Here is a 25,119-nt window from a genome sequence, read left to right as displayed (position 1 = left end):
TTGGGGGACTGGGGGTGGGGGCAATTCTCCTATGTATACTGCATCTCCTTGCCTGTACATTAGGATTCTCTTCTCCCTAGGGCCCTGTGAGTCCTCTTCAGGCATTCTTGGAGATGAAATTGTGCTCAGGGATTATTTCTGGCAATGCTTCGGGGAACATATGGGATTCTGGGAATCAAATCCGGGTCGGCTGCATACAAGACCTGCGTCTTTCCTATGCCTATTGCTCTGGCCCTTTGAGCTCAACCCTTTGAGCATTTCCCCATTCAATCTTTGTTTTTTCCTAAATATGAATACTACATTTTTTGCGGGGGGGGGGGGGCACTCAGTGGTACTCAAAGGTTACTCTTGATCCTGTACTCAAGGGTCATTCCTGGTAGTGTAAGGCAAGCACCTATCCACTATGCTATCACTCTGGCGCCTGAGCACTAATTTAAAAAACAACCTGGGGCCAGAGAGAAAGTGTATTGGGCAAGAGCACAGGCACTGCACGGCCCTCAGCTCTTCTGGGATCAGCTCCTGAAGAGGTCCCTAAGCACCATGGGGGATCAGTGAGTCTGGCACTGCAGGGCCCTTCAGAGCTCTAAGTCACTTAGAACTGCTGACCTGGGGCTGGAGGAGTTGTGGCACAGCAGTAGGGCATTTACCTTGCACCCGGCTAACCTAGGACGGACCATGGTTCTATACCCCAGTGTCCCATATGGTCCCCCAAGCCAGAATGATTCTTTTTTTTTGGTTTTGGGATCACACCCGGCAGTGCTCAGGGGTTACTCCTGGCTCTCTGATCAGAAATCGCTTCTGGCAGGCACAGGGGACCGTATGGGATGCCGGAATTTGAACTACTGTCCTTTTGCATGCAAGGCAAACGCCTTACCTCCATGCTATCTCTCTGGCTTCCACCAGGAGAACACATAGCCAGGAGTAACCCCTGAGCACTCTCTAGGTGTGGCCCCAAAACAGAAACAAAACAAAACAAGAATTGCTGACCTTGTTAACTAAGATTCACTGGGAACACTTTTTTGGGATGACCTCCTTATCCCCTTCAAAAAAAAAAAAAAAAGTCAACCAGATGTCCAGAAGTTGTTTCATGCGTTGATGAAGGGTTTGATGTGAACTGTGTGTTGGGTGTGCTGGTTCTTCAGGCCTTGGAAAGCTGCCTGGAGGAGGAAGATCATTGTAGGAGTAGAGTGATGAGAAAGAAAGGGGTGAGTGAGTCCTTCTGAGCTGTTCCAGGCTTACCTGAGACAGAAAGGAGTCATTTCCACCTCGAGGGAGGAAGGGAGTGTCCAAGGCTCAGAAGTGGGGATTTCCCAGGGCCTTCTCCTTTCCAAAACCTTTGCTCTGGAAAGCCAAGAGTCAGGAGAACACTTTTGGGGAGGTGAGACTGTCCCAGGGAACAGGAAGTCAGATGTGACCTCACACCTTGGCCTTATTTTTGGTTTTGACCTTTCCTTCTGTCAGCCAGCCTAAGTGAATTCTAGTGAATAATAACTCTAGTTATTGAGCAGTGAGTGTTTTGTGTACGTTATTTATCTTATCTGTAAGCATTAAGGAAAAGCTTATATCCCCCACCTTCTATTTATTTGTCTTAGGGCTGATTTTTTTTTTTTTTTGGTCACACCCAGCAGCGCTCAAGGGTTACTCCTGGCTCTTTGCTCAGAAATCGCTCCTGGCAGGCTCAGGAGACCATATGGTATGCTGGGATTCGGACCTTCTGCATGCAAGGCAAATGCCTTACCTTCATGCGATCTCCCCGGCCCCAGGGCTGAATTTTAATGTAATGTGAAATAATTGTAACTCTTACATTCAAAACAAAGCCTTAAAGGGGCCACATGATAACACAGTGGTAGGGCGTTTGCCTTGCATGCAGCCAACCCAGAATGGATGATGGTTCGAATCCTGCCATCCCATATGGTCCCCCTAGCCTGCCAGGAGTGATTTCTGAGCAAACCAGGGAGACAGCAGGCAGGGGACCTGGTCTCCCTCCTTATGACTTTGGAAGAATCATGACTCAATTGAGAAGCTTTCTGAATGGCACACTTGGCAGTGTGGACAGAGCTCGGAGGATGTAAGTCAAATTCTTCCTGGCCAGAGATCCTAGTGGTTGGCACAGCTGAGATGGTGCTCAGAACTCTGGAGCCAGCGGCTCTGGCTGCCTGCAGCTCTCTCCTTGCCTGGTCTTGGCATGAGAGCCACCAGGGAGGGCCTGTCATGAGAAAGGAGCTCTGTGACCCTGCCATGTGTGACCTGGGTCTCAGTGGGGTCACTGTGTGAAATGGGTTCAAAGCAGTGGAGGGTGTGGGGCTTCTCTTCTGTCCTCAGCTCTGGCCTCTTAGGACCTGCGGGAAAGGCCTGCTTGTCTCTGTCTTCTCCTTTCTCAAGGCCGGAAATAGTTTAGGCCCTCAGGCCAACTCTCCTTTTTCAGTCACTTTGCCTCAGGCTGGCCACCTTTCTGGCCTGCCAGTTTCTACCCTGGGACCAGCTCTCTGGCTCTGGAGTAGAGGCTAGACTCACTGCCCCATAGTAGTCATGGTGCTTGCCCCAGGGCTCACTCTGGGTGCTTGTGGGGAGAAGCCTGAGGCCTCTGTTTCACCCATTCCCTGTCCTTCAGGGGTCAGGCTAACAGGAAGTCTTTGTGAGGGTCTTTTCAGTTCCCAGTGCTGAATATCCGGTGTGTTGGATGAGACTCCACATGCCCTCCGTCCCTCCTGCCCCTCCGGTTCCAGACAGTGCTATTTGTTCCCCCTTTCTGTGGGACAGGATCTGTTCCCCACAAAATTCTATGTGTGGGGGTGACTCGGCCCAGAGGCCTGACTGGTGCTGGCCTCCTGGCTTCGGTTCCTCCCAGGGTGTGGTGGACAGGATGCCACGGGGAGTTGGAGGGTGTGTGCACACACGGGATGCTCCCCAATGCTGCTATGCCCTGCTGGAAGCTGTGAGCCCTGAAATGGATGTTAGGCTGGCTGTGGCAGGGGCTGTACTATGCAGGGAAGAGAGCAGGCAGAAGGTTCTAGAATGTTCTGTCTGGAAGTACTAGTAATCTGCCTGCTCCTCCACACACCACATCCTCTATTAATCAGGGTCACGATGCAAATGGGATGCCTGTCTCTGAGGGCAGGGGAGGTCTGGGTGAGCCCCAGCCTGGGAAAGATAGAACTTAAGGCCCACCCCTTTATTGAATGGATTTTTACCTCATGTGTCCTAACTTATATATTTGTCCAAAAGGGATGTCTGGGTCTCATTCATGGAACCTGGAAGCAGGACTTCAAATACCCTGTTTCCCTCTGGCTCCTGACCTGGTCCTGCAGATGAGGGTGTCCCAGGATGCTCTGTGGGAAGGGACCTGGTAGGTGAGTGGCCCTTTTTGGGCTCTGGCAATGTGGCTGGAGAACCAGCATTACCCTAGGAACAGGAGTTGGCACGACCATTGGAATCCATGGACATGTGATTGAGGGGGATGGTTAATGTGGAGCAGAAACTGGGACTTGGGGTTCACCTACATAGAACTTTGAGGGCTCTGGAGGCCCCGGAAACCCCGTGGTGGCTTCCAGGGTGCACCTGCCTTACCCAAAAGGGGACTTTCTGTGTGCGACGAGTGAGCTTTGGTTCCTGTGTGTCCATGCATCTTGGCTGGGGCTCTCCAAGCAGGGCATGTCCACTGGCATCTTGGTGCCTTGATGTGTCTTATCTGAGGAAAGAGGCTGGGAGGGTATGGCTGGTCCTGTGTGGGACTTATTCTCCTCCAAGTCAACAAACTAGGGGTCTTTTTTGTGAGGGTCTTTTCAATTCCAGTGCTGAATATCCCAGCATGACCTCTAGTCCCCTTTTCCGTCACCCAGAAATCTAGCTTCTCTGGGTCCTGAAGTTTCTCATGTTGCCACCCTCTGAACTCAAGAGTCTGCCTTACAGGCCTTTGACTTGATAGGGAAGTGCAAGGTAGGGTGGGGTACAGCATAGGCTCCATATGTGAGGGTCCCTGGTCCCTTCCCTGGGATTCCCACCTCTTTCCCAACCACTGCAGTGATCAAATCACTGGCTCTTTTGGGTTGTGACTTTACCTAGCCTTAGACTTGCTTTGCCTCAGGGGCCCACCTACAGGGTTGGCTACCCCCTCCTCTCCTAATCCTGAGACCCTGTTGTTCCCCCCCTCACTTCTCATTGTCCGGGAGCCTTGTGATCCTGCCTCTGCTTGCCTGACTCTGATTGCTGTCTACTAGGTATGGGTGAAGGAGTCTGGGTTGTAGGGCTGTAGAGCTGTAAGAGGACCAGAAGGCCCAAAGTATGGCCCCAGCACAGCCCTCAGGAGCTTGGGAGGTGCCAGCCATGCCACAGGCTACAGAAAGAGACTTGCCCGAAGCTTGAGGGTAAAGAGAAGCTGGGGGATCATGTGTGTGGACTGGGTATCAGGTGCTGTGAGAGGTTGTCTTGGATTGAGGGTGGTCGGGGATCCGTACCTGGGCAGGACATCAGGCCTCAGTTGAGGCCGTGGTGACCTTTGTGGTCCAGTTGGAACGATAAACGGGCTAAAGGACTAGGGGCCACAGAGGGTGGTTTTCTACATACCTCACAGCATTGGCAGGGGAGGGGAGAGAGGTGACTGAGTGGGTTTTGGGGGCCACACTCACTAGTGCTCTGGGGTTGTTCCTGGTTTTGCTCAAGAGTAAGCCTTGGTGGGGCCGGAGATATAGCACAGCCTTTGCCTTGCAAGCAGCTGATCCAGGACCCAAGGTGGTTGGTTTGAATACCGGCTTCCCATTTGGTCCCCTGTGCCTGCCAGGAGCTATTTCTGAGCAGATAATCAGGAGTAACCCCTGAGCGCTGCTGGGTGTGGCCCAAAAACCAAAAACTAAAAGAAAAAAAAAAAAAGAGTAAGCCTTGGTGGGGCCGGAGAGATAACATAGAGGTAAGGCATTTGTCTTGCATGCAGAAGTACGGTGGTTCAAATCCCAGCATCCCATATGGTCCCCTGAATCTGCCAGGAGTGACTTCTGAGCATAGAGCCAGGAATAATCCCTGAGCACTGCTGGGTGTGGCCTCCCCAAAAAAAACCCAAAACCAAAACAAAAAAAAAAAAGAATAAGCCTTGGTGTTTGAGGGGAACCATGAGGTATTGGCGATACAACTGGGGTTGGCCACATGCAAGGCAAGTGCTTTAACCTTGTATTATCTCTCTGGACCTTAGTCAGATTGGATGAGGTGAAGCCTATTGTCTGTCTTCAAAAACTGGTGCTGGGGGCTGGAGAAATAGCATAGCTAGCAGTAGGGCATTTGCCTTGCAAGCAGCTGATCCAGGACTGACATTGGTTCGAATTCCAGCATTCCATATGGTCCCAGCATTCCATATGGTCCCCCATGCCAGCCAGAAGAGATTTCTGAGCACAGAACCAGGACTAACCCTAGAGCCACTGGGTGTGACCCAAAACCAACAACTGGGGCTAGACCATAATACAATGGGAGGGCACTTACCCTGCATGCTGTGGACCTGGGTTCAATCTCTGCTACCTCCTCAACAGGATCTAGCCAGAGATGAATCCCCTTTGAGAGGGGAGCAGGGACAGCTACTTGAGCCCACTATGGTTGGTCTGGAATCTCAACTTGCTATGCCAGCAGCCCAAGCATCTCCTCTACTGCTTTCTGAGCTCTCCTGAGCAGTTCCCACATGTCCGCTGTCTGGACCCCAGCCCATCTTTTGCCCCCCTCCCCACTGCAGGTTGGATCCATGCTGTCTACACCCCCGTAGACTCTCTGGTGTTTGGCGGAAACATCCTGCACAGCTTCAACGTGCCCATGCAGCTGCGCATCTACGAGATCGAGGACAGAACACGGGTAAGCAAGCGGTTCCTCCTTCTCGCCTGATGCCTGTCCCACGGGGCCTTCTGCTCCTGGGCCTCTCGCCTGACCAAATTGCCGGCAAGAAAGAACCCCACCCAGAGGCTCTGGGAGTTTCTGTTCACGCTCATCCAGCAGCAGCCAGACACCCACCCCCGCTCCCTCCCGTGTGGAAAGAAGAGGAAGTCTCTTGAGAAAGTACCAGAAAGTCACCAAGGGAGTGGGGGAATTTTGTTGTTGCTGTGATTTGTTGGGGAGCTGGGGCCTCCGAGTCAGGGTTAGGTCTTAGCTCTTCGTCCTAGGAGACCTCGTTTCTGATATGATGTCCTGGGAAGCCAGGGTGTCAAGCCCATGGTCTGCCTCTTGGCTCTGGTACTGGCCAAGAGTGTCCTTGGGGAGGTTACAGTAAGGATGCCTCAGACCTTGAGTTTCAGGGATGAGAAACTTCCCATTCGTTATCTCATTCCCTCTGCTCTGTGGATGTCCCTACCCCACACTAGAGCCTAACTGAGTCCCTGGACATTCAAGGCAGGTCTGGAATGAGAAACCAGCAGGTGGGGAAGAGGGGCAAGATTTCTTCTTTTGTTTTCTCTGTTAGAATTTTTATTTCCTCTTTCATTATTGAAATGTACTTCATAGCTGTAAAATTACTTGGAGACACTGGGATGCGACCCTGTGGTAATTCATATGACTTGCTTGTGTGACTCTGGTTCCATCCCTGATACAGTGTACCCTGCCCCACTGGGCAGAGTTACCAGGAGTGGCTCCTCAACCCAGTAAAATGTCCATAATTCGGGGCCGGGAAGGTGGCGCTAGAGGTAAGGTGTCTGCCTTGCAAGCGCTAGCGTAGGATGGACCATGGTTCTATCCCCCGGTGTCCCATATGGTCCCCCAAGCCAGGGGCGATTTCTGAGCGCATAGCCAGGAGTAACCCCTGAGCGTCAAACGGGTGTGGCCCAAAAACCAAAAAAAAAAAAAAATGTTCATAATTCAGCAGCAGCTGGCACATAAACAACATTGTGCCACCTCCTCTCTCTGTTGCAGAATATTCTTTATCCCAACCAAAGAATCTGCCCTTCCCCTATCCCTGACTGTGGCTCCTACAGTTATCTTCCTTTCTGCCTCCATGGATGGCTTGCTTGGGGACATGGCGTCGTCAGGGAACTCTAGTGGTTGGCTTCTCTGGCTGCATCGTGTTTTCGGAGCTTCAGTCAATGCTCCCAGCCTTTTGGAGGCTGACCTATAATGCAGCATAGCACTATGCACCATGCTAGGTTTTTTGCCTTGGCATGAAGCAAAGAAAGTTCTAGATGCAGCTTCCCTTGCTCGGGACTGGCTTGTCCTCTGCACCCCTCACTCAACCTTTCTCACTCTTTTTTTCTCATTTTGGTTTACAAAAGTGCATGTATCCAAGTCTTAGCAACTATGTTGGTCCCTGACATTTTTAGCAGTCTCTGACCTTCAGGTATCTCATTTCCTGGGGACCCATTTGAGGGGAAGTTTGTGGTCAGCTGTGCCCAGTGGGAGAATGAGCCTTTCCATGTGGACTTGATCCTCTCAGGTTGCCAAATCTCCAGGCTCTGGGGCTGGTTTTCTGGATTTGGTGCCTCTTATGGATGTCTCCCCACATGCCTTGGTGACCCCTGATCACTCAAAAAGGCACTGAGTGTGGGGAACCGTTGTTTCACAGGCTGGTCCACGTGCTGTCTGGGCCTCAGGCCAACTGTTCCTTGGCTGGCCCTGAAGAATGGGCCTGGTTTGGGAGCTGGCTGACTTGGAGGTGTGGGATAGGAGAGGAGAAATCTAGAACTAGAGAAGTCGGGCAGGCCCACGTCTTTCCAGGCAATTCCTGAAAGCCTGAGGCAGACTGGAATTCCTGAAGGCTTCAGCAACCTGCCTGGCAGCCAACCCCCTCCCCCAGGGAAATCCGATCACTCCCTGATCTGGCAGATTTGGGGCCCACCTCACTCAGGAGCCCAGCCCCCCTTTGTGCAGGCTGGAGGAGGTAATGGAGCAGAGCGAGGCTCTCAGCTTCTGTGGAAGAGGGGTGGATCCTGCCACAGGGCCTCCTTCCCCCCAGGTCCAGTGTCCCTTAGCTTGTGTAGGCCCCCTAGCTGTTTCCCCACAAGCCTGTGGATGGGGGGAGGCACTGGCGGGCAGGCTGGGCTGGAACCAGCAGCAGTCTGTTTAATCTGCTTTGATTTCTGGGTCTTGGGAGAGAGCTTGGCTACAAGGCCCGATTGTTTATGTCTTAGGAGCCAAGGCAGACAAAAGATGCCGGGAGAGAGCGGATGAAATGCCAGGGCTCCTTGTCAGCTCGCTGCAGCTTGTTTCTTTACAACCCTGTGAACTCTGAAGGTTATGGCCATTTAAAATTAGTTTTGCATTGGGTTTTATTTTTTCCAAGAGTTCTACAACCTGGCTTGGCTTGGAAACCAATTTTGGGTGGGGAGGGGGGACAGAGGAAAATGGCTGTGACTTAGCTCCAGGAGTGGGTCTTAAGAGAAAGCTTTTGTGGCCCCGAGGCTTTTGTGACCTCTCACCTAGACCAGAGGACCCCTGAGCTGCTTGCTGGGTTCAGGAAGTCAGGTCTGGTTTCCTGTGATTTAAGTGTTCTTTCTGGCTTGGGTGTTAGGGGGACTTGACCCTGCAGTGTGCCTGCAGATGAGAACAAGAGGTGCTAAGGTTTCTTGCAGGGTTTCCTTCCATCCCCCTTTCCCAAAGAATAGGAGAGCTTGCCCCTCCATTTGAAAGCTCAGAGGGTGGAGAAAGTATTGCACTGCACGCCTGCCTGCCATGTGGAGACAGTGAGATACTTCCGTGTATTTTTAACTCCCATGAGGTTGAGAAGGGAAGGGTTAGTCTGATCAGGTGGTCATTCGATCAATTGCTCTGCCTCTGTCTGACATTGATCTTTTTTTCTCCTGATGGTTTTAGTGAGCTGCTTCCTCTGGAAAGGTAACGTCAGCCCCTTCACTCAGCCAGTGAATCTATTTGGAAACTGCCCAGTGATTTACTTTTCCTCCCATTGGATTTTTGTCCTTTCTTTGTTGACTTTTTTTTTTTTCCAGGAGAAAAACAAATTTGACCATACTTGAATCTGCTCTATAGTTTTTCAAGTCTCTGAGAGCTGGGATCCTTGCTGTGCCAACAGCCCTCACTCAGGCCGTTTTTTTTGGGAGCTTGGAGGAACACCCCCCACCCCCCCCCTCGTAGTGCCCTTGGACAGCCATGCCTGACTTTCTGGACCGAAGTCGAAGGAAACTCAGTTTGGCGAGGCTCCTAATGTGTCCACAAATAATGTTGAGCAATTGTGTGTTTAATGTCCCCAGGCATGTTGCTGAAACCTTTTGAAGGCGAAGGGTGGAAGGCGACAACCGGTTTGTAAGTCAATTCTTTGCCAATTTTGTTTCCTGCAGTGCTCTCTTGGAAAAAAAATTTTTTTTTATATAGGAATTCCTTCATCAGCATTTGTTCCCCCTCCCCTGGTTTCCCTTGGGTTCAGCAACAAAGGGGGAGAGACTTCCTTTCCTCACCTGCAATGCAGCCAAAATATCGCCCATACCCCCCATATGAGGCTCCTCATACAGCATGGAACCAGCCCCTTCCAATCAAGGGGTTCTGTTGCTTTCCCCAAATTTGCAAAGTCAAAACCAACTTGGGTTCAGAGCTATCAAAGTCAAAGAAAGGTGTGATCGGGGCTGCCAGCTGTTGGCCTTTTCTATATTTAGGTATTTGGTGATTTATTTCAAAATCACTTGGCGTGAAGTGGGGTGAGTCTGAGGGTTCTCACCCCCCAAACCTCCTCTCACAGGAGATCTGACTCTGCCCTGACCGAATCAAAGTCCTTCTTCTTAAAATCCAGGGAGCACTCTGCAGTGCTGGAGAAGTGATGAGGACTGGGGCGCAGGGGAACGGGAGTTCTCGGGGAAGTAGCTGGCGCCAAGGAAACCACTCCATGCATCCGCCTCCCCAAGCTCACGGCATGCAGGATCTCATTTCTGTCCCTCTCTGGGCCACCAGTTAGAGGCTCAGACAGAACCAGTGACGCAGCACTGAGAGTCCCAGGGAAATGGGGCGTCGAATGCTGAGATTTTGGAGAAGAACACATTTCACCACATTTCCATCCCCTTTGCTTTAGTTTATCTGGAAGGGCTGAGTTGGGGTCCTGGGCCATTGGGAGGCAGGAGAGTCTGTTTTGGAAGTCATATTCTTGCATTGTCTTTAGCTATAGTGGTGCTTCTTTATGGTCAGCAGAAAAGGGTGGAACAGGGGCCAGAGAGGTAGCACAGAGGTAGGGCGTTTCCCTTGCATGCGGCGAACCTGGAACCACACTGGTTCGATTCCTGCCATCCCATATGTCCCCCAGAGCCTGCCGGGGGCAATTTCTGAGTGCAGAGCCAGGAGTTACCCCTGAGCGCCGCCAGGTGTGGCCCAAAAAACCAAAAAGAAAAAAAAGAAAAGGGTGGAACATTGCTTGCTTATTATCTGGGTCCTGGGAAGACTGGAGAGGTGAAGAGGGGTTGCCACAAAACACCTTGACATAAACTTACCTTTGGCTAGAAGGTTGGAGAATAAATTGGGGGTGCAGAACCCCTCCTCCAGGCTGCAGTTTTCTTTGCAGTTTCATCAGTAGCCTGATTATTGCTTCCTTCCCTCCTTCAGCTGCCATCTCCGTGCCTTCATCCACGGCTGCCACTCCCGGCACCCACCCCCAATCCTCAGGCCTTTTTCTATTCCTGAAACACAAAGCTGCTTTGAATGTAAACTTCCCTATATGAAGCAGCCCAGAGGCGATTTCCATCTGGACTCTGCTCCAGACCTGGAAGTCCGACCCTCCCCCCCCCACCTAGGTCCAGTGGGCCTGTTGGAATGGAGGTGGGGCTTTAGTCCCAGAGTCCTCACAGCTTGCAGAATCCAGGGGCTGGGGGGAGGAGCAGGAGGCAGGCACCCTTGGGGGGGCTGCCCCAGAGGTAGAGTGACCAACGCCCTCTCCATCTTCATTGGTCACCTGGTCTGTCCTTCCATTCTGAGTGTAGGTGCTGGATGACTGCATAGGGTTAAGGTTTGGAGATTGAGCTCTGTCTCTCAGAGGGAGACTCAGCAGGGTCTGCACAGAAATGTTTGAGGACAGGAGACTCTTGCAGCCAGCCTCAGTGGTGGCTGGCCACCCCGTGTGCAGGTGCTGCCCTGGGTAGGAGGAAGGGTGTGTAGACAAACTCACTTTTTCTGCATCTCACAGAGGAGGACCCCACCCACCTGCCTTCCCGCTGTGAGATCAGGGACCTTTGCTCTTCCTCCTCTTGTGTGCATGCTTCTGGTATCTTGCTTTTCCAGCTGCCCCCCTGCTCAACCCACCCTGCCTCTCATTTTCTCTTCACACCATTTGTGCTCGTGCAAAGGTGATGCCAGTGATGCTCAGGCCTGCCTGGGCCCTTCAGTTCTTTCCCTCCTTGGTCCTTTGCTCCCCAGAAACTGACCTCCCCCTCTCCCACCCGTCTGTTCCCAGGTGCAGCCCAAATTCCGTTACCCCTTCTACTATGAGATGTGCTGGTATGTCTTGGAGCGGTACGTGTACTGCGTGACTCAGCGCTCCTACCTCACGCAGGAATACCAGAGAGAATCCATGCTTATTGGTGAGTGGACCCCAAAAAAGAAAGAGAAATGTTGGCACATTTTACCCCAGAATCGCCTGCTTCCCACCTCGGTGTGTCAGTTTATGATTCATTTCCTTTCACTTCAGGGGATTCTCTCTGGAGAAATTTCTGTGTTCTCTCTTGAGAACCCTCCCCACTTTCCTTTTATTTTGTTGTCTCTGGGCTACACATCAGTGTTCGGGTTACTTCTTTTTGTGTGTGTGTGTGTGTGGTTTTTTTTTTTTGGGGGGGGGGGTCACACCCGGCAGTGCTCAGGGGTTCCTCCTGGCTCCATGCTCAGAAATTGCTCCTGGCAGGCACGGGGGACTATATGGGACACCGGGATTCGAACCGATGACCTTCTGCATGAAAGGCAAACGCCTTACCTCCATGCTATCTCTCCGGCCCCAGTGTTCGGGTTACTTCTATCTCTGTACTCAGGAATCACTTCTGGCAGTCTCAAGGGACCGTGCGTGGTACTGAGAATCTTCCCAGATAGGTCATGGGCCAAGGCAAGTGCCCTACCTATTGTATTACTCCTACCAATTTTTTGTTTGCTTTTGTTTTGGGGGCACACTCGGCGGCACTTGGGTTACTTCTGGCTCTGCACTCAGAAATTGCTCCTGGCAGGCTCTGGGAACCATATGGGATGCCAGGGATTGAACCCTGATATGTCCCCGGTTGGCCACATGCAAGGCAAAGGCCCTACCTCTGTGCTGAGACCAGGAGCCAGAGTGGTGGCATTCAGGGGCTACTCCTGGCTCTGCACTCAGGGATCATTCCTGGCAGTGCAAAAGATATTATTTGCACTGCTGTGAATTGAACCAGGGTTGACCACCTGCAAGGCAAATGCCTAACCCACTATGCTCTCTCTTTGGCCCAAGTATGTCTGCATATACATGACTAGATTGGGGGGGGGGGGGGGTTTGTGTCATACCAGGCAGCGCTCAGGGGTTATTCCTGGCTCTATGCTCAGAAATCACTCCTGGCAGGCTCAGGGGACCGTATGGGATGCCGGGATTTGAACCACTGATCTTCTGCATGCGAGGCAAATGCCTTACCTCCATGCTATCTCTCCGGCCCCAATACATATTAGAATTTCATGAGACTTGTATCCCTTACATTTTAAAAATAGAATAAAATAAAATGCAGACATATTCAGAGAGGTAGAACAACTGGGAAGAAACATCTGAGTAAGAAACATCTGGAGAGGGGCCGGGCGGTGGCGCTGGAGGTAAGGTGCCTGCCTTGCCTGCACTAGCCTAGGACGGACCACGGTTCGATCCCCCGGCGTCCCATATGGTCCCCCAAGAAGCCAGGAGCAACTTCTGAGCGCATAGCCAGGAGTAACCCCTGAGCGTCACAGGGTGTGGCCCAAAAACCAAAAAAAAAAAAAAAAAAAAAAGAAACATCTGGAGAGAGTAGAAGTCCTCTTGCCTTGCAAGAGGCTGACCCAAGTTTGATCTCTGGCATGCCATTTAATCCTCCAGGTACAGCCATTAGTAACTCCTGAGTGCAGACAGGAATAAACGTGGAATGGGCATGACCCTAAAACTGGAAACTTGGGGGCAAAAAAAAAAACGACTGAAAATATACCATATATATATATATATACCAAAATATACCAAAAGCTAAAGCTAAGATTTAGTTTTTGGCTGGAGAAATAGCAATTTCTGAGCATAGTGCCATCCAAAAACCAAAAAAAAAAGAAAAAAGATTGGTTTGGTTTTGAGGCCACATCCAGTGGTGCTCAGGGCTGCTCTTGCTCAGTGCTCTTGCTCAGGTACTTAGCACTGGAATGGGGCCTTCAAAGCAAGCAGGTGATCCAACATATTGGGTTATGTCTGAGTACCCAGAACTGGTATTTAACTATGATGACTGATTTCCAAGTTGAGTTTTTTTGGGGGGAATGGGGCACACCCAGCAGTGCTCAGAGGTTACTTCTGGCTCTGCGCTCAGAAATCGCTCCTGGCAGGCTCGGGGGGAATATATGGGATGCCGGGATCGAACGCGGGTTCATCCCGGGTCAGCCACATGCAAGGCAAACGCCCTATCACGCCAGCTTCCTGTCTCCCTAGCTTTATAGAAATGAGAATTGTCCAGTGAAGCTTCATCCCCAGAGGAGGTGGATCCAGCATATGCATATGTCCCTCTGGTAATACCCCCTGCCTTCCCCTGTAGATGCCCCACGGAAGGCCAGCATAGACGGCTTCTCATCCGATTCCTGGCCAGAGATGGAGGAGGAGTCCTGTGAGCCACAGCCTCAGGAAGAGAAGGAGGAGGGAGAGGAGGAAGAAGAGGGGGAAGGTGCAGACCGGGCCCCCAAGCTGCCTGCGGATGGCCCCACCTCACCCTCCAGCACCCCGTCTGAGGACCAGGAGGCCCCAGGGAAGAAGCCCAAGGCCTCAACCTTGCGACTCCTCAAGAGGACTTTGTCCACCGAGTCGGAGGAGAGTTTGCGGTCCTCAGCGGCTGCCGACTGCCCCAGGACTCCTGCTGGCTCTCCTGTGCCGGAGGTGGCGACCCGCTGGGCTCACCTCACTGAGTTTGAGCTGAAGGGACTGAAAGCATTGGTGGAGAAGCTCGAGTCCCTCCCCGAGAACAAGAAGTGCGTCCCCGAGGGCATCGAAGACCCCCAGGCCCTCCTGGAGGGCGTGAAGGTGGGCCTGACTGGGCTGAGGGGGTCTGGACAACCAGCGCATTTTCTGGGTCAGGTTGGGGTGATTTTTGTTTGTTTGTTTTTGGGTCACACCCAGCAGCGCTCAGGGGTTACTCCTGGCTCTACGCTCGGAAATCGCTCCTGGCAGGCTCGGGGGACCATATGGGGTGCCAAGATTTGAACCACTGTCCTGCATGCAAGGCAAATACTTTAACTCCATGCTATCTCTCTGGCCCCAGTTTGGGTGATTTGCAGACACTCCCCGAGGACCTGCCAGGCTCTGAGCGGCCTCCACCTGGCGTCTGTTCAGGGTGTCTCCACGGAGGCAGCCCTGTAGGGAATTTTGTGGTAGCTTAGTCCCATGGACTCAGTTCTTTCTGCTTGTCGAGGCTGGAGGCTTTGTTGGGGGCATAGCCAGGCCGTTGTTGGATCTGGGGTCACTCTGTCAGAAAGAACCTCTGTTCTTCTGCAGCTGTAGAAGTCAGAATCTTTAAACATTTGCCGGCAGCTTGCTACCTGCTATAGCAGGCAAAGGTGGCTGAGGGACAGGCCTGAGGTGGCAGAGCTGGTGGAGGTGGATCTGCTACCTTGACTTCACAGCTCTGATGCGGACGCAACCACCATGCAGAGGTTGGCCTCCGCTTTGTTTGATGAGGCCTTTGGCGCTACGGATGGTTTGTATGTCCTTCTCCAGTTGTTGCCTGAAAGTGTCTTTGGTGACCACACCACAGACTTTCTGTCAGATTTAGAAATGGTTTGTTCATCTGTAGATCTTCAGGTCAGGCCCTGGGATATAGAAATAGACCTTTTGGGGCCTGAGCGATAGCACTGCAGTAAGGTGTGTTTATCTTGCATGCGGCTGACCCGGGAAGAACCCAGGCTCGATCCCCGGCATCCCATATGACTTTCTGAGCCTGCCAAGAGTGATTTCTGAGCACAGAGCCAGGAGTAAACTCTAAGCGCTGCCAGGTGCGGACCAAAACGAAAATCCAAAGTAAGAAAGGAAAAAAAAAAAAGGGGGGGGGGCGGGCGGTGGCGCTGGAGGTAAGGTGCCTGCCTTGCCTGCGCTAGCCTAGGACGGACCGCGGTTCGATCCCCCGGCATCCCATATGGTCCCCCCAAGAAGCCAGGAGCAACTTCTGAGCGCATAGCCAGGAGTAACCCCTGAGCATCACAGGGTGTGGCCCAAAAACAAAAAAAAAAAAAAAGAAAGGAAAAAAAAAGACCTTTATAGTCTCCTGGTCGACCTGGCACCTGTCTGGTAGGTTGTTCTATAGATTACACCAGTAGAGGGAGCCAGAACCACAGAATCTCACCCATCCCTGGAATCTCTCCTTGTTTAAGCAGCTGTTTGATATTCTGAATTGAAAATCCTAAAGCTTGGGTGAGCTGCCAGATTACAAAAACAAAATCATGGAGATGTGGCTCAATGATAAAGCATTGTCTTATACGTGGCACAGTGTTTGATTCCCAGAACTATAGCACTACATCCCCAGAAAGTATGTATCTATGTTCTTGCTAAAACTTTTTTTTTTTTTTTTTTGGTTTTTGGGCCACACCCGGCAGTGCTCAGGGGTTACTCCTGGCTGTCTGCTCAGAAATAGCTCCTGGCAGGCACGGGGGACCATATGGGACACCAGGATTCGAACCAACCACCTTAGGTTCTGGATCGGCTGCTTGCAAGGCAAGCACCGCTGTGCTATCTCTCCGGGCCCGCTAAAACTTTTTTTAGGTGTTATACCTAGCGGTGCTGAGGACTTCCTCCTGGTTGATTCTGCATTCATGGATCATTCCTGGTTGGGCTTGGGGGACCTATGGTATACCAGGGATCAGAACCAGATTGATCATGTGCAAGGCAAGTGCCCTACACACTGTATTACCTCTTGGGCCCCAGAACCCTAATTTTGGTGACCTTTTTTACCTTGGTTTTTGGAAACTAGAATTTTGTCATGTGACTCTGGAGAGGCACTTTGGGTGGCGCTCAGGGGTTACTCCTGGCTCTGTGCTCAGAAATTGCTCCTGGCAGGCTCAGGGGACCATATGGGATGCTGGGGATCTAACCTGGGTCGGTCTTGGGTCAGCTTCAGGCAAGGCAGATGCCCTACCTACTGTGTTCTCTCTACAGCCCCAAAGTGACTTTTTCTTTAGAGGTCCTATACCATGGAAAATAGTATATTTGGGCTTACATCAATAATTTAATTATTAATTGCAGTACTGTTCTCAGATGTAAATGAGTTACCAATTTGTTCATCCAGAAGAAGGCGGTGTTTTTCTTCGCATTTTTGTTGTTTGCTTTTTGGCCACACCTGGCTCAGGGCTGGTGGTTGCTCCTGGTAGCTTCAAAGCCCCTGGTGCTAGGATTGTATCTGGGACTCCAGCATGCAAAACATTCAGCTGCAATCCTTTGGGGGTGGGCCACACCCAGCTATGCTTAGGGTCTTTTCCTTGTTCTGCGGTCAGGGAATCACATTAAGACAGGGCGCAGGAGACCATATAGGGTGCTGGAGATCAAGCCTGGTATGAAAGGCAAGTGCCCTACCTGTTTAACTTTCTCCAATCCTCATCTTTTGAGCTCTTTCCCAGATGCTGTGGGGCTTTTTTTGTTCTCATTTAACAGTGGTTCTGGTTGGGACACAGAGAGGTAGAGGAACTGTCTTAATCCGCTTTGGCCCTCTTCGGCTTTGGCTGCTGTGGGGAGAGCCATTTCTTCTCTGGGTGCCTTCCCAGTTTAGGGAGGAGGTTGTGGGATGATTGGGCTTTTGCTTTACAGATAAAGCAATGGACTGAGCCCACTGGTGGCTGAGACCTTGAAGTTTGCAGGCTCTAGATATGATTAGATTTTACAGAATCAGACTTTTAATTTTTCGCCCAAAGTTAGTGGCCATATTTGACCTGTTTTTGGTTTGGGGGCTGTACCCAGAGGTACTCAGGGGTTACTCCTGACTGTAGGCTCAGGAATTACTCCCAGCAGGCTCAGGGGAACTGTATGGGTTACTAGGATAGAATCTGGGTTGACTGCCTGCAAGGCAAAGGCCCTACCCATTGTACATTCTCTCTGGCCCCTTTACCCATTCTTTTTTTCTTTGCAGTGCGTGGATTGAAATAGTATTGTAATTGTTATCTGCTTTTTGAAAAGACAGAAGTAATAGAAAGTCCACTGGCCATCCTGACCTATATTAGTGGCCAGCCACAAACAATGGGAAGTGGGGTGGAGCGACTGCAAACTCTGTGCCTGCCATTTTGTCCTTTCCTCCTACCCCCCACACCCTTCCTTAGCTTTGCACTGCTGTTTCTTTTTCTTTTGTTTTGTTTGCTTGTTTTTGGGTCACACCTGGTGGTGCTCAGGAGTTATTCCTGGCTCTGCGCTCAGAAGTCACCCTAGGCAGGCTCAGGGGACCACATGGGATTCGGGATTCGAACCGGTTCTGTCCTGTGTTGGTCGAGTGTGAGGCAAACGCCTTACCATTGTGAACCACTCCGGCCTCTGCACTGCTGTTCCATTGGATCAAACCTGGGTCAGCTTGTACAAGGCAAAGAGACTTAACTGATTTACTGCCTCTCTCTGGTCCAACACACATACATATTTTTATATGTGTCTGTTATATGTGTGTATATATATAAATCTTATATGTTATTTTTTTCAAGCTGCCATAAAACCACTGACCATTTCATTTCCATTTGTTATTTTGTTTGTTTGTTTTATGGGCCACACCCAGCGCCACTCAAGGATTACTCCTGGCTCTGTGCTCAGAAATTGCTCCTGCGGGGGCCGGGCGGTGGCGCTAAAGGTAAGGTGCCTGCCTTGCCAGCGCTAGCCTTGGACGGACCGCGGTTCGATCCCCCGGTGTCCCATATGGTCCCCCAAGCCAGGAGCAACTTCTGAGCGCATAGCCAGGAGTAACCCCTGAGCGTTACCGGGTGTGGCCCAAAAACCAAAAAAACAAAACAAAACAAAACAAAAAAAAAAGAAATTGCTCCTGCAAGCTCTGGGGATCATATGGGATGCCAGGGATCAAACCCAGGTCCGTCCTATGCTCAGCTGCATGCAAGGCGAATGCCCTATTGCTGTGCTATCACTCAGACCCCTGCATTTGTTATACTTCCTGGATTGACAGTTTAAGAGTAGTAGGTACAGTTGTGGAATTGGGGAGCTACCTCTGTGACCAGCATTTTCCTCTGACCCCTGGGCACCCCACCCTCCACACCTCACCCCTCTTAGCAGTCTCCACGTGGTCCCTCTCCCCTTCTTGCTTTGTGTTTCTGGGTTTCCAGTTCTGGGTGTCTCATCTATAGAAAAGCCTATAAAGTGGGGCCCTGTTACCTGGTCAAAGTTAAACACGGGAAAGCCCAGGGCCGGAGGAGAGCTGAGACCTCCCCAGCTCTCGCCTGCAGGACAGCCCTTAGGTTAATCATCTCTGAGTCAGCACTCCTGCTCCTGCCCCCTCGGCTCTGTGATGCCCACGTAGAGGCCTCATTTTTGCAAAGTTAGATCATGCTCTTCTGCAACTCGCTTTTGTCCCTTGCAGCTTTCTGGCTGTCGGTTCCTCTAAGGCTAGTTAACCATTTGGTGGGAGGTTCTCTGGGCATTCATCTTGACTCTGGCAGCCATACTGAGTGCAGCATCCAGTGACCACAAGATTTCTGCCCGTCCAGAGTGAGTTTAGGGGGCTGTGAAACCCGTGTTTGGGGGAGATGGGGGAAGGTCTGGATTAAGATGAAAGTGGAGGGCTGGACTGGTAGCACAGTGGTAGGGTGTTTGCCTTGTACACAGCTGACCCAGGACCGACCTGGGTTTGATTTTCAGCATCCCATATAGTTCCCTGAGCCAGGGGTGATTTCTGGGCGCAGAGCCTGGAGTAACCCCTGAGCGCCGCCGGGTGTGCACCCCTTGAAAAAAAGATGTAAATAGAAATGGCCTGCTGAGTTTCTTTACTGGGTCTAAGAAGCGGAGTGGGGTCTTCTGTGAAGCCTGCACCCCTTTGGGATTTGGCAATGAGGTGCCTCATTGCCCTCCCCCGCATCTTCCCAAGGTCCTGCTCATGGAAGAAGTTGGAATGCACCAGCCAGCTTTCTGTGTGCCTTGCTGCTGCTTTCAGAGGAGGACAGTAGACTAGTTGACTAACTCTGCTTTGTCCTGATTCTGGCTATTCTGAGAGCTAGTTTGGAGGTTCTAGAAGGAAGCCTTGGTACTTTATGCCCTGGGCTGAAGAATGGTTCGTCTCCCTTCAGGGAATGCTGTTCTCTTAGATTGAATGAGCAGTAATGGGGAACAGCAACACCCATCTGGCAGCCAGATGAGTCAAATCAATCTGGACTTTCAATGGGGTGACTGATGTCACAGCCAGATCGCCCCCTGTCCTCTTGGGCCACTCTCAAGTGCTTCACCGTGAAACCTGAGTTCCTTTCTAGATGTGGGGAAGGGAGGGGACCACCATTACCGAGTTGTTTGGAAGAGCTGTGAGATGGATGACTGGGAGAGTGATTTGTCCAAAAGACCTTGTTTTCAGGGCTGGAGCAATAGGTAAGGCTTTGGTCGGCCTTGCACAGGGCCAGCCTGGTTTGATCCCCTGTATCCCATCCTGTCCCCTAAGCCTACCAGAACCTGAGCACAGAACCAGGAGTAACTCCTAAGTACTGTTGGGTTAAAAGATAGATGGAGCTTCTTTTTTTTTTTTTTTTTTTTTTTGGTTTTTGGGCCACACCCAGTGACACTCAGGGTTTACTCCTGGCTATGTTCTCAGAAAACACTCCTGGCTTGGCGGACCATATGGGATACCGGGGGATCAAACCTCGGTCCGTCCTAGGCTAGTGCGGGCAAGGCAGGCACCTTACTGCTTTCACCACTGCTCCAGCCCCAGATGGAGCTTCTAATTACTAATGCTCCCCGCCTGGGAGTGATGGACCCACGGGCATGGTGAACTCATCCACTAAGTTCCTTGAGAGAAGTTGACAGAAGGGTAACCAGATCCATCCAACATATCCATCATCTAGTGATTTGGCAGAAAGTGCCCTGCGGCCTCAACTTTCACTGAGCAAAGCTGTCCAGGGCAATCAATCCTATTGATGAGCTTCCAGCTCATCACCCACTGGGCCCTGGGTAGGGCCGGTGGGGAGGGAGCGGGGGTGGAGTCAGGATTCCCCTCAGAAATTATTTCAGGACAAAATCTCCCCTTGGAATGATTTCCTCTTTCTGCTGCTTGAGCAGATAGATGAAAGTACTTCATCTGTGCTGAGGCACAGCAGCAGGCCGCCCTCTGGTGGCCACCGATATCTTTGCGTGCAGGGTACCTGCTTCCAACTGGGGGTGCTATTAGATGAGACTAAGATTCTAAAACGCTCCATCTCAAGGGCATTTGGGATGTCTGTTGCTTTCCATGATTTTTTTTAACTTTATTTATTGATTAATTGATTGATTAATTTTGGGCCACACCCAGTGGCGCTCAGGGGTTACTCCTGGCTCTGCACCTGTTATTTCTCTAGCTGCCTTTTGTTCATGTTACATGAGTTATAAAATCATCCTGGATTGCTGAATTCCATGGGAGCTTTAGCTTTAGCAGCTTCTTAGAGGAACTTCTTAGTGATTCTCCAAATAGAAACAGTTTGGACACACACAGCGCTTCCAGAAGGTGTCACTTTATCTCTGTGACTTAGGACTCTGCCTCTAATGATGAGAGATAACACATAGGCCTATTGGTGGTGCTCTGGTGTGGTTGGAAATCACTCGTGTGTTCAGGGATTGCAGATAGTAGAACTGCTAGTCATTTTCAATGTCTGTGGGACCCTGGAGACTGAATTTGTGGCCATATGTTTGCAAGATAGCTTATTTGTTCTTCTGAGCACCTCAAATGGCATTTTAACACTTTTTGGTTTTGTTTTTATTTTGGGGCCACATCTGGTAGCATTCAGGAATTAGTCCTGACAGGCTAGGGAGAATTCTCCGGTGACCGTATGAGTTGCCAGAGATCGAACTTGGATCCAACACTTGCAACACACCCTACCCGCTATGCTATGACTCTGGGTCATAGACTAGTATAGAACATATAGAACATAGACTAGTATAGAATAGATTTTTAGGTATTTGCAGAATAATTGATTTTGGGGGCGGTCACACCTGGTGTCACTCAGGGGTTACTCCTGGCTCTGTGCTTAGAAATCACTCCTGGCAGGCTCGGGGGACCATATGGAATGCCGAGATTCAAACCACCATCCTTCTGCATGCAAGGCAAATGTCCTACCTCCATGCTATCTCTCTGGATTTGGGTTTTTTTTTGTTTGTTTGTTTAGTTTTTGGGTCACACCTGGCAGTGCTCAGGGGTTACTCCTGGCTGTCTGCTCAGAAATAGCTCCTGGCAGGCATGGGGGACCATATGGGACACCGGGATTCGAACCAACCACCTTTAGTCCTGGATCGGCTGCTTGCAAGGCAAATGCCGCTGTGCTATCTCTCTGTGCCCTCTGGGTTGGGTTTTTAAGGAAGCAGCTTGGTCAGTGCTGAAGTCGAAAGTTGAACACAGACAGCCCTGAGACTCCCACCTGTGATCACCCCAAATTCCTGTGAGGAGAAGGGTTTCTTAGAAACAGTTTCAGGGACATTTTGAAAACAATGCAATGAAACGATGATTAGAAAAAGTAGAAAAGTAGTGAAGTGGATCCTGAATCGTTCAAGAGACCAAGCGATGCTTTAAATGTGGAACCCTGGGTTTATTTTTATTTTTGTTTTTTTTGGGGGATCATGCCTGGTGGTGCTCAGGGGTTACTTCTGGTTGTGTGCTCAGAAATCGCTCTTAGCAAGTTCGGGGGACCAAATGGGGTGCTGGGGATCGAAACCAGGTCTGTTTTGGGGGTGGGGTGTGTGTGTGTGTGTGTGTGTGTTCAGGGGACCAAATGGGGTGCTGGGGATCGAAACCAGGTCTGTTCTGGGGGTGGGGTGTGTGTGTGTGTGTGTGTGTGTGTGTGTGTGTGTGTGTGTGTGTGTGTGTCCGTCCATGCAAATGCCTTACCTACTGTGCTATTGCTAGGCCCCTGTTTATGTTCTCTTTGGGAGGAGCACATCCAGTGATGCTCTGGGCTTACTCCTGGTTCTGTGCTCAGGAATTACCCTTGACAGTGCTTGTAGAAATCACATGGGGTATTGGGGATCGAATCTAAGCTGGCCAGCTGCAAGGCAAGCACCTGACCCATTGTACTATCTATCTGGCCCACAGAAAGTGAGTTAAGGGGCTGCAGAGCTCAGTTCTCTGCTGGGTTCGATGCCTTCTGCCCTGGGCTAACCTGGCTTGTTGTTTGGCCACAGAATGTCCTGAAGGAGCATGCGGACGATGACCCAAGTCTGGCCATCACTGGGGTCCCTGTAGTCACGTGGCCAAAGAAGACTCCAAAGGTAAGAAGCAAGTTCCACGTGCCTTTCAGGTTTCTTTTGGGATGACTGTGGGACACGGAGGGGGACCCTGGATGTGAACCCTGTTGTGTCAAGTTGAAGTTGTTTTCTTCTCCTCCTCCTCCTCCTCCTCCTCCTTTTTTTAGTGGCTCTAACACCCATTTCTTTATTTTTTTGTTTTTGTTTTTGTCTTTGGGCCACATCTGGTGACACTCCTAGCTATGCGCTTCAGAAATCGCCCCTGGTTTGGGGGGACCATATGGGATGCCGGGGATCAAACTGAGGTCCTTACTAGGTCAGCCGATTACAAGGCAAATGTCCTACCACTGCACTATCACTCCAGCCCCTATGCTAAACTTTTGTTTTCGTTTTTGTTTTTTTGCTTTGTTTCTGGGCCACACCTGGTAACGCTCAAGGGTTATTCCTGGCTGTGTGCTCAGAAATCGCTCCTGGCTTTTGGGACCATATGGGACACTGGGGGATCGAACCATGGTCCGTACTAGGTCAGCTGCTTGCAAGGCCATCGCTCTGGCCCCTATGCTAAGCTTTTGTAAAGCAGCCTCCTTCAGCCACTGTCCACTCATTCTTGCTGCGGTCCTTCCCTCCAGCCAGCCCTATTATCCTCTGTCCCAAACAACAGCCCCTCTCAGGTGTGGGTGGGTCTTAACTGTCCAGGTGGGATAAACAAGAAGTTGGGGAAAGGGTAACAGCACCACAGGTTGGATATGTGGTTTTGGTGATTGTCCAGTGTGGTGCAGGGAATGAACCCAGGCTCTGTTAGGCCAGCTCTGTACTGCTAAGCTCCTTTTCCAGTGCAGAAAGTTATTTTTTTGGTTTTTGGGCCATACCTGGGGATACTCAGGTGTTACTCCTAGCTTTGAACTTGGGGATCACTCCTGGCAGAGCTCAGGGATTCATAGCGAATACCAGGAATCAGTCCTAGTCAGCCTCTCCCTATGGTTACTATCACTCACACTGTAAGTTGTTTATTGAAATAATTTTTCTCTTAGAAGTGTACCCTTGGGGATCACTCACTCAAAAATTTGTGGAAGGGTGGTCTTACCTTTTTCCTCCCTTGCCTGTCTTCCCTCCTTGCCTTTCTTCTTTATTTCTCACCATTTCCCTTTAGTTGTTTTCCTGGGCTGCCCACTCACCTGAAAGTGTCTTCCTTTTTGTTTTTGGTCACATCCGTAGTACTCAAGGGATTACTCCCGACTCTGCACTCAGAAGTTACTCCTGGCAGGGCTCAGGGTTCTGGGGATGGAACCCAGGTTGGCCATTTGCAAGGCAAGCAGCCTACCTGCTGTACAGTGATTTCAGGTCTTAAAAATGGATGCTGTTCTTTGTTCATCAATGTTCACATTAAAAAGTGTGATGAAACTGGGAAGGACTGGGCTGGAGCAGTGGCGCAAGCGGTAGGTCATTTGCCTCGCAAGAGCTAACGTAGGACGGACCTCGGTTCGATCCCTTGGCATCCCATATGGTCCCCCAAGCCAGGAGTGATTTCTGAGTGCATAGCCAGGAGTAGTAGTAACCCCTGCGCATCACCGGATATGGCCCCCAAACCAAACAAAAAACAAAAAAAGAAACAGGAAAAGACAAAGATGCTAGAGTGATAGTGACAGTTAGAGTGATGTGGGTTATTTGTCCCATTAGACTCTGTGATTCTCATTTTACGGATGAGTATATTGAGATTTACAAAAGCAAAACTGGGGAAGCCAGAGAGATAGCACAGCGGTAGGCCATTTGCCTTGCATGTGGCCAACCCAGGATGAACCTGGGTTTGATTCCTGGCATCAGTTACCTGGGGAAATTGGCTCTGTGTTAGAGCACTTACTTTGTGTTGGTTTCTGGGTGCGATCCCTGATATTGCATCCCCTGGAAAACGAGCAATTGCATCTGTCTCTCCAACATTCACATCTAAAGAGCCAGGGTGAAGGGTCTGCCTGGAAGGCACCATTCAGTTCTAAGGTCTACTTCTTAGAAACTACTGTAACCAGGCCAGAGAGATAGCACAGCTGTGGGGATATTGCCTTGCACCTATATTTGATTCCTGGCATCCCATATGGCCCCTCAAGCCTTCCAGGAGCAATTTCTGAGTGCAGAGGCAGGATTAATCCATGAGCGCCTCTGTGTGTGGCCCAACAACAAGCAAACAAAAAAGTAAAGAAACAACAAAGGATTATAACCCTGAGGAGAACCAGATGCCTCAAGCCTCTTGGGGAGAGTCATCGTCTGCACCCCTCTTCTCTGCTCAGAGGGCTCCAGTTTTCAAATTTCACATCCTCCCAACTTCGGGGAGGACAGAGTTAGCCGTGATTAGTCAAATGTGGGGGCTCAGAGATGTGTGTGGCACGTAGGGGCCAGTGAGTGGGTCGGTGCCCCAGAAGCTCTGAGGTGTGTCTGACAAGGATCCGAGGTGGAGGAGAGGTCCTCCCTACCACGGTGCATTTCCTGGCAACAGGGTTAAACAGTGAACAGGAAGGGGAGACGTTGCAGTGGCTGACTGCCTGGGCCGCCTGGGTCTCGGGGTTCCCAGGCCCATGCCGTGTCCTCGGCACTCAGTGCAGGCGGGGTTGACAGATCAAGGGTGCACTGAGGCTGCTGGGAGGAGGCCA

The 25,119-nt window shown here is 50.9% G+C and overlaps 1 protein-coding gene across 2 annotated transcripts in view; it reads left to right on the top strand.

Moving 5' to 3' along the window:
* The window catches only part of KDM2B (lysine demethylase 2B), a 100,726-nt gene that overhangs the window by 34,858 nt on the left and 40,749 nt on the right, over positions 1–25,119 (top strand). For both annotated transcript variants that reach the window (XM_049788896.1, XM_049788895.1), the window contains exons 9-12: positions 5,711–5,826; positions 11,339–11,465; positions 13,647–14,125; positions 22,418–22,504. In XM_049788896.1, coding sequence (XP_049644853.1) covers positions 5,711–5,826; positions 11,339–11,465; positions 13,647–14,125; positions 22,418–22,504 — 809 coding nt within the window. The remainder of the gene's footprint in view (positions 1–5,710; positions 5,827–11,338; positions 11,466–13,646; positions 14,126–22,417; positions 22,505–25,119) is intronic.

Source organism: Suncus etruscus, chromosome 15 (assembly GCF_024139225.1).
Source record: "Suncus etruscus isolate mSunEtr1 chromosome 15, mSunEtr1.pri.cur, whole genome shotgun sequence".
NCBI classification, from domain to species: domain Eukaryota; kingdom Metazoa; phylum Chordata; class Mammalia; order Eulipotyphla; family Soricidae; genus Suncus; species Suncus etruscus.
Note: the sequence above shows the minus strand (reverse complement) of the source record. Positions and strands in the feature narration are given on the sequence as shown.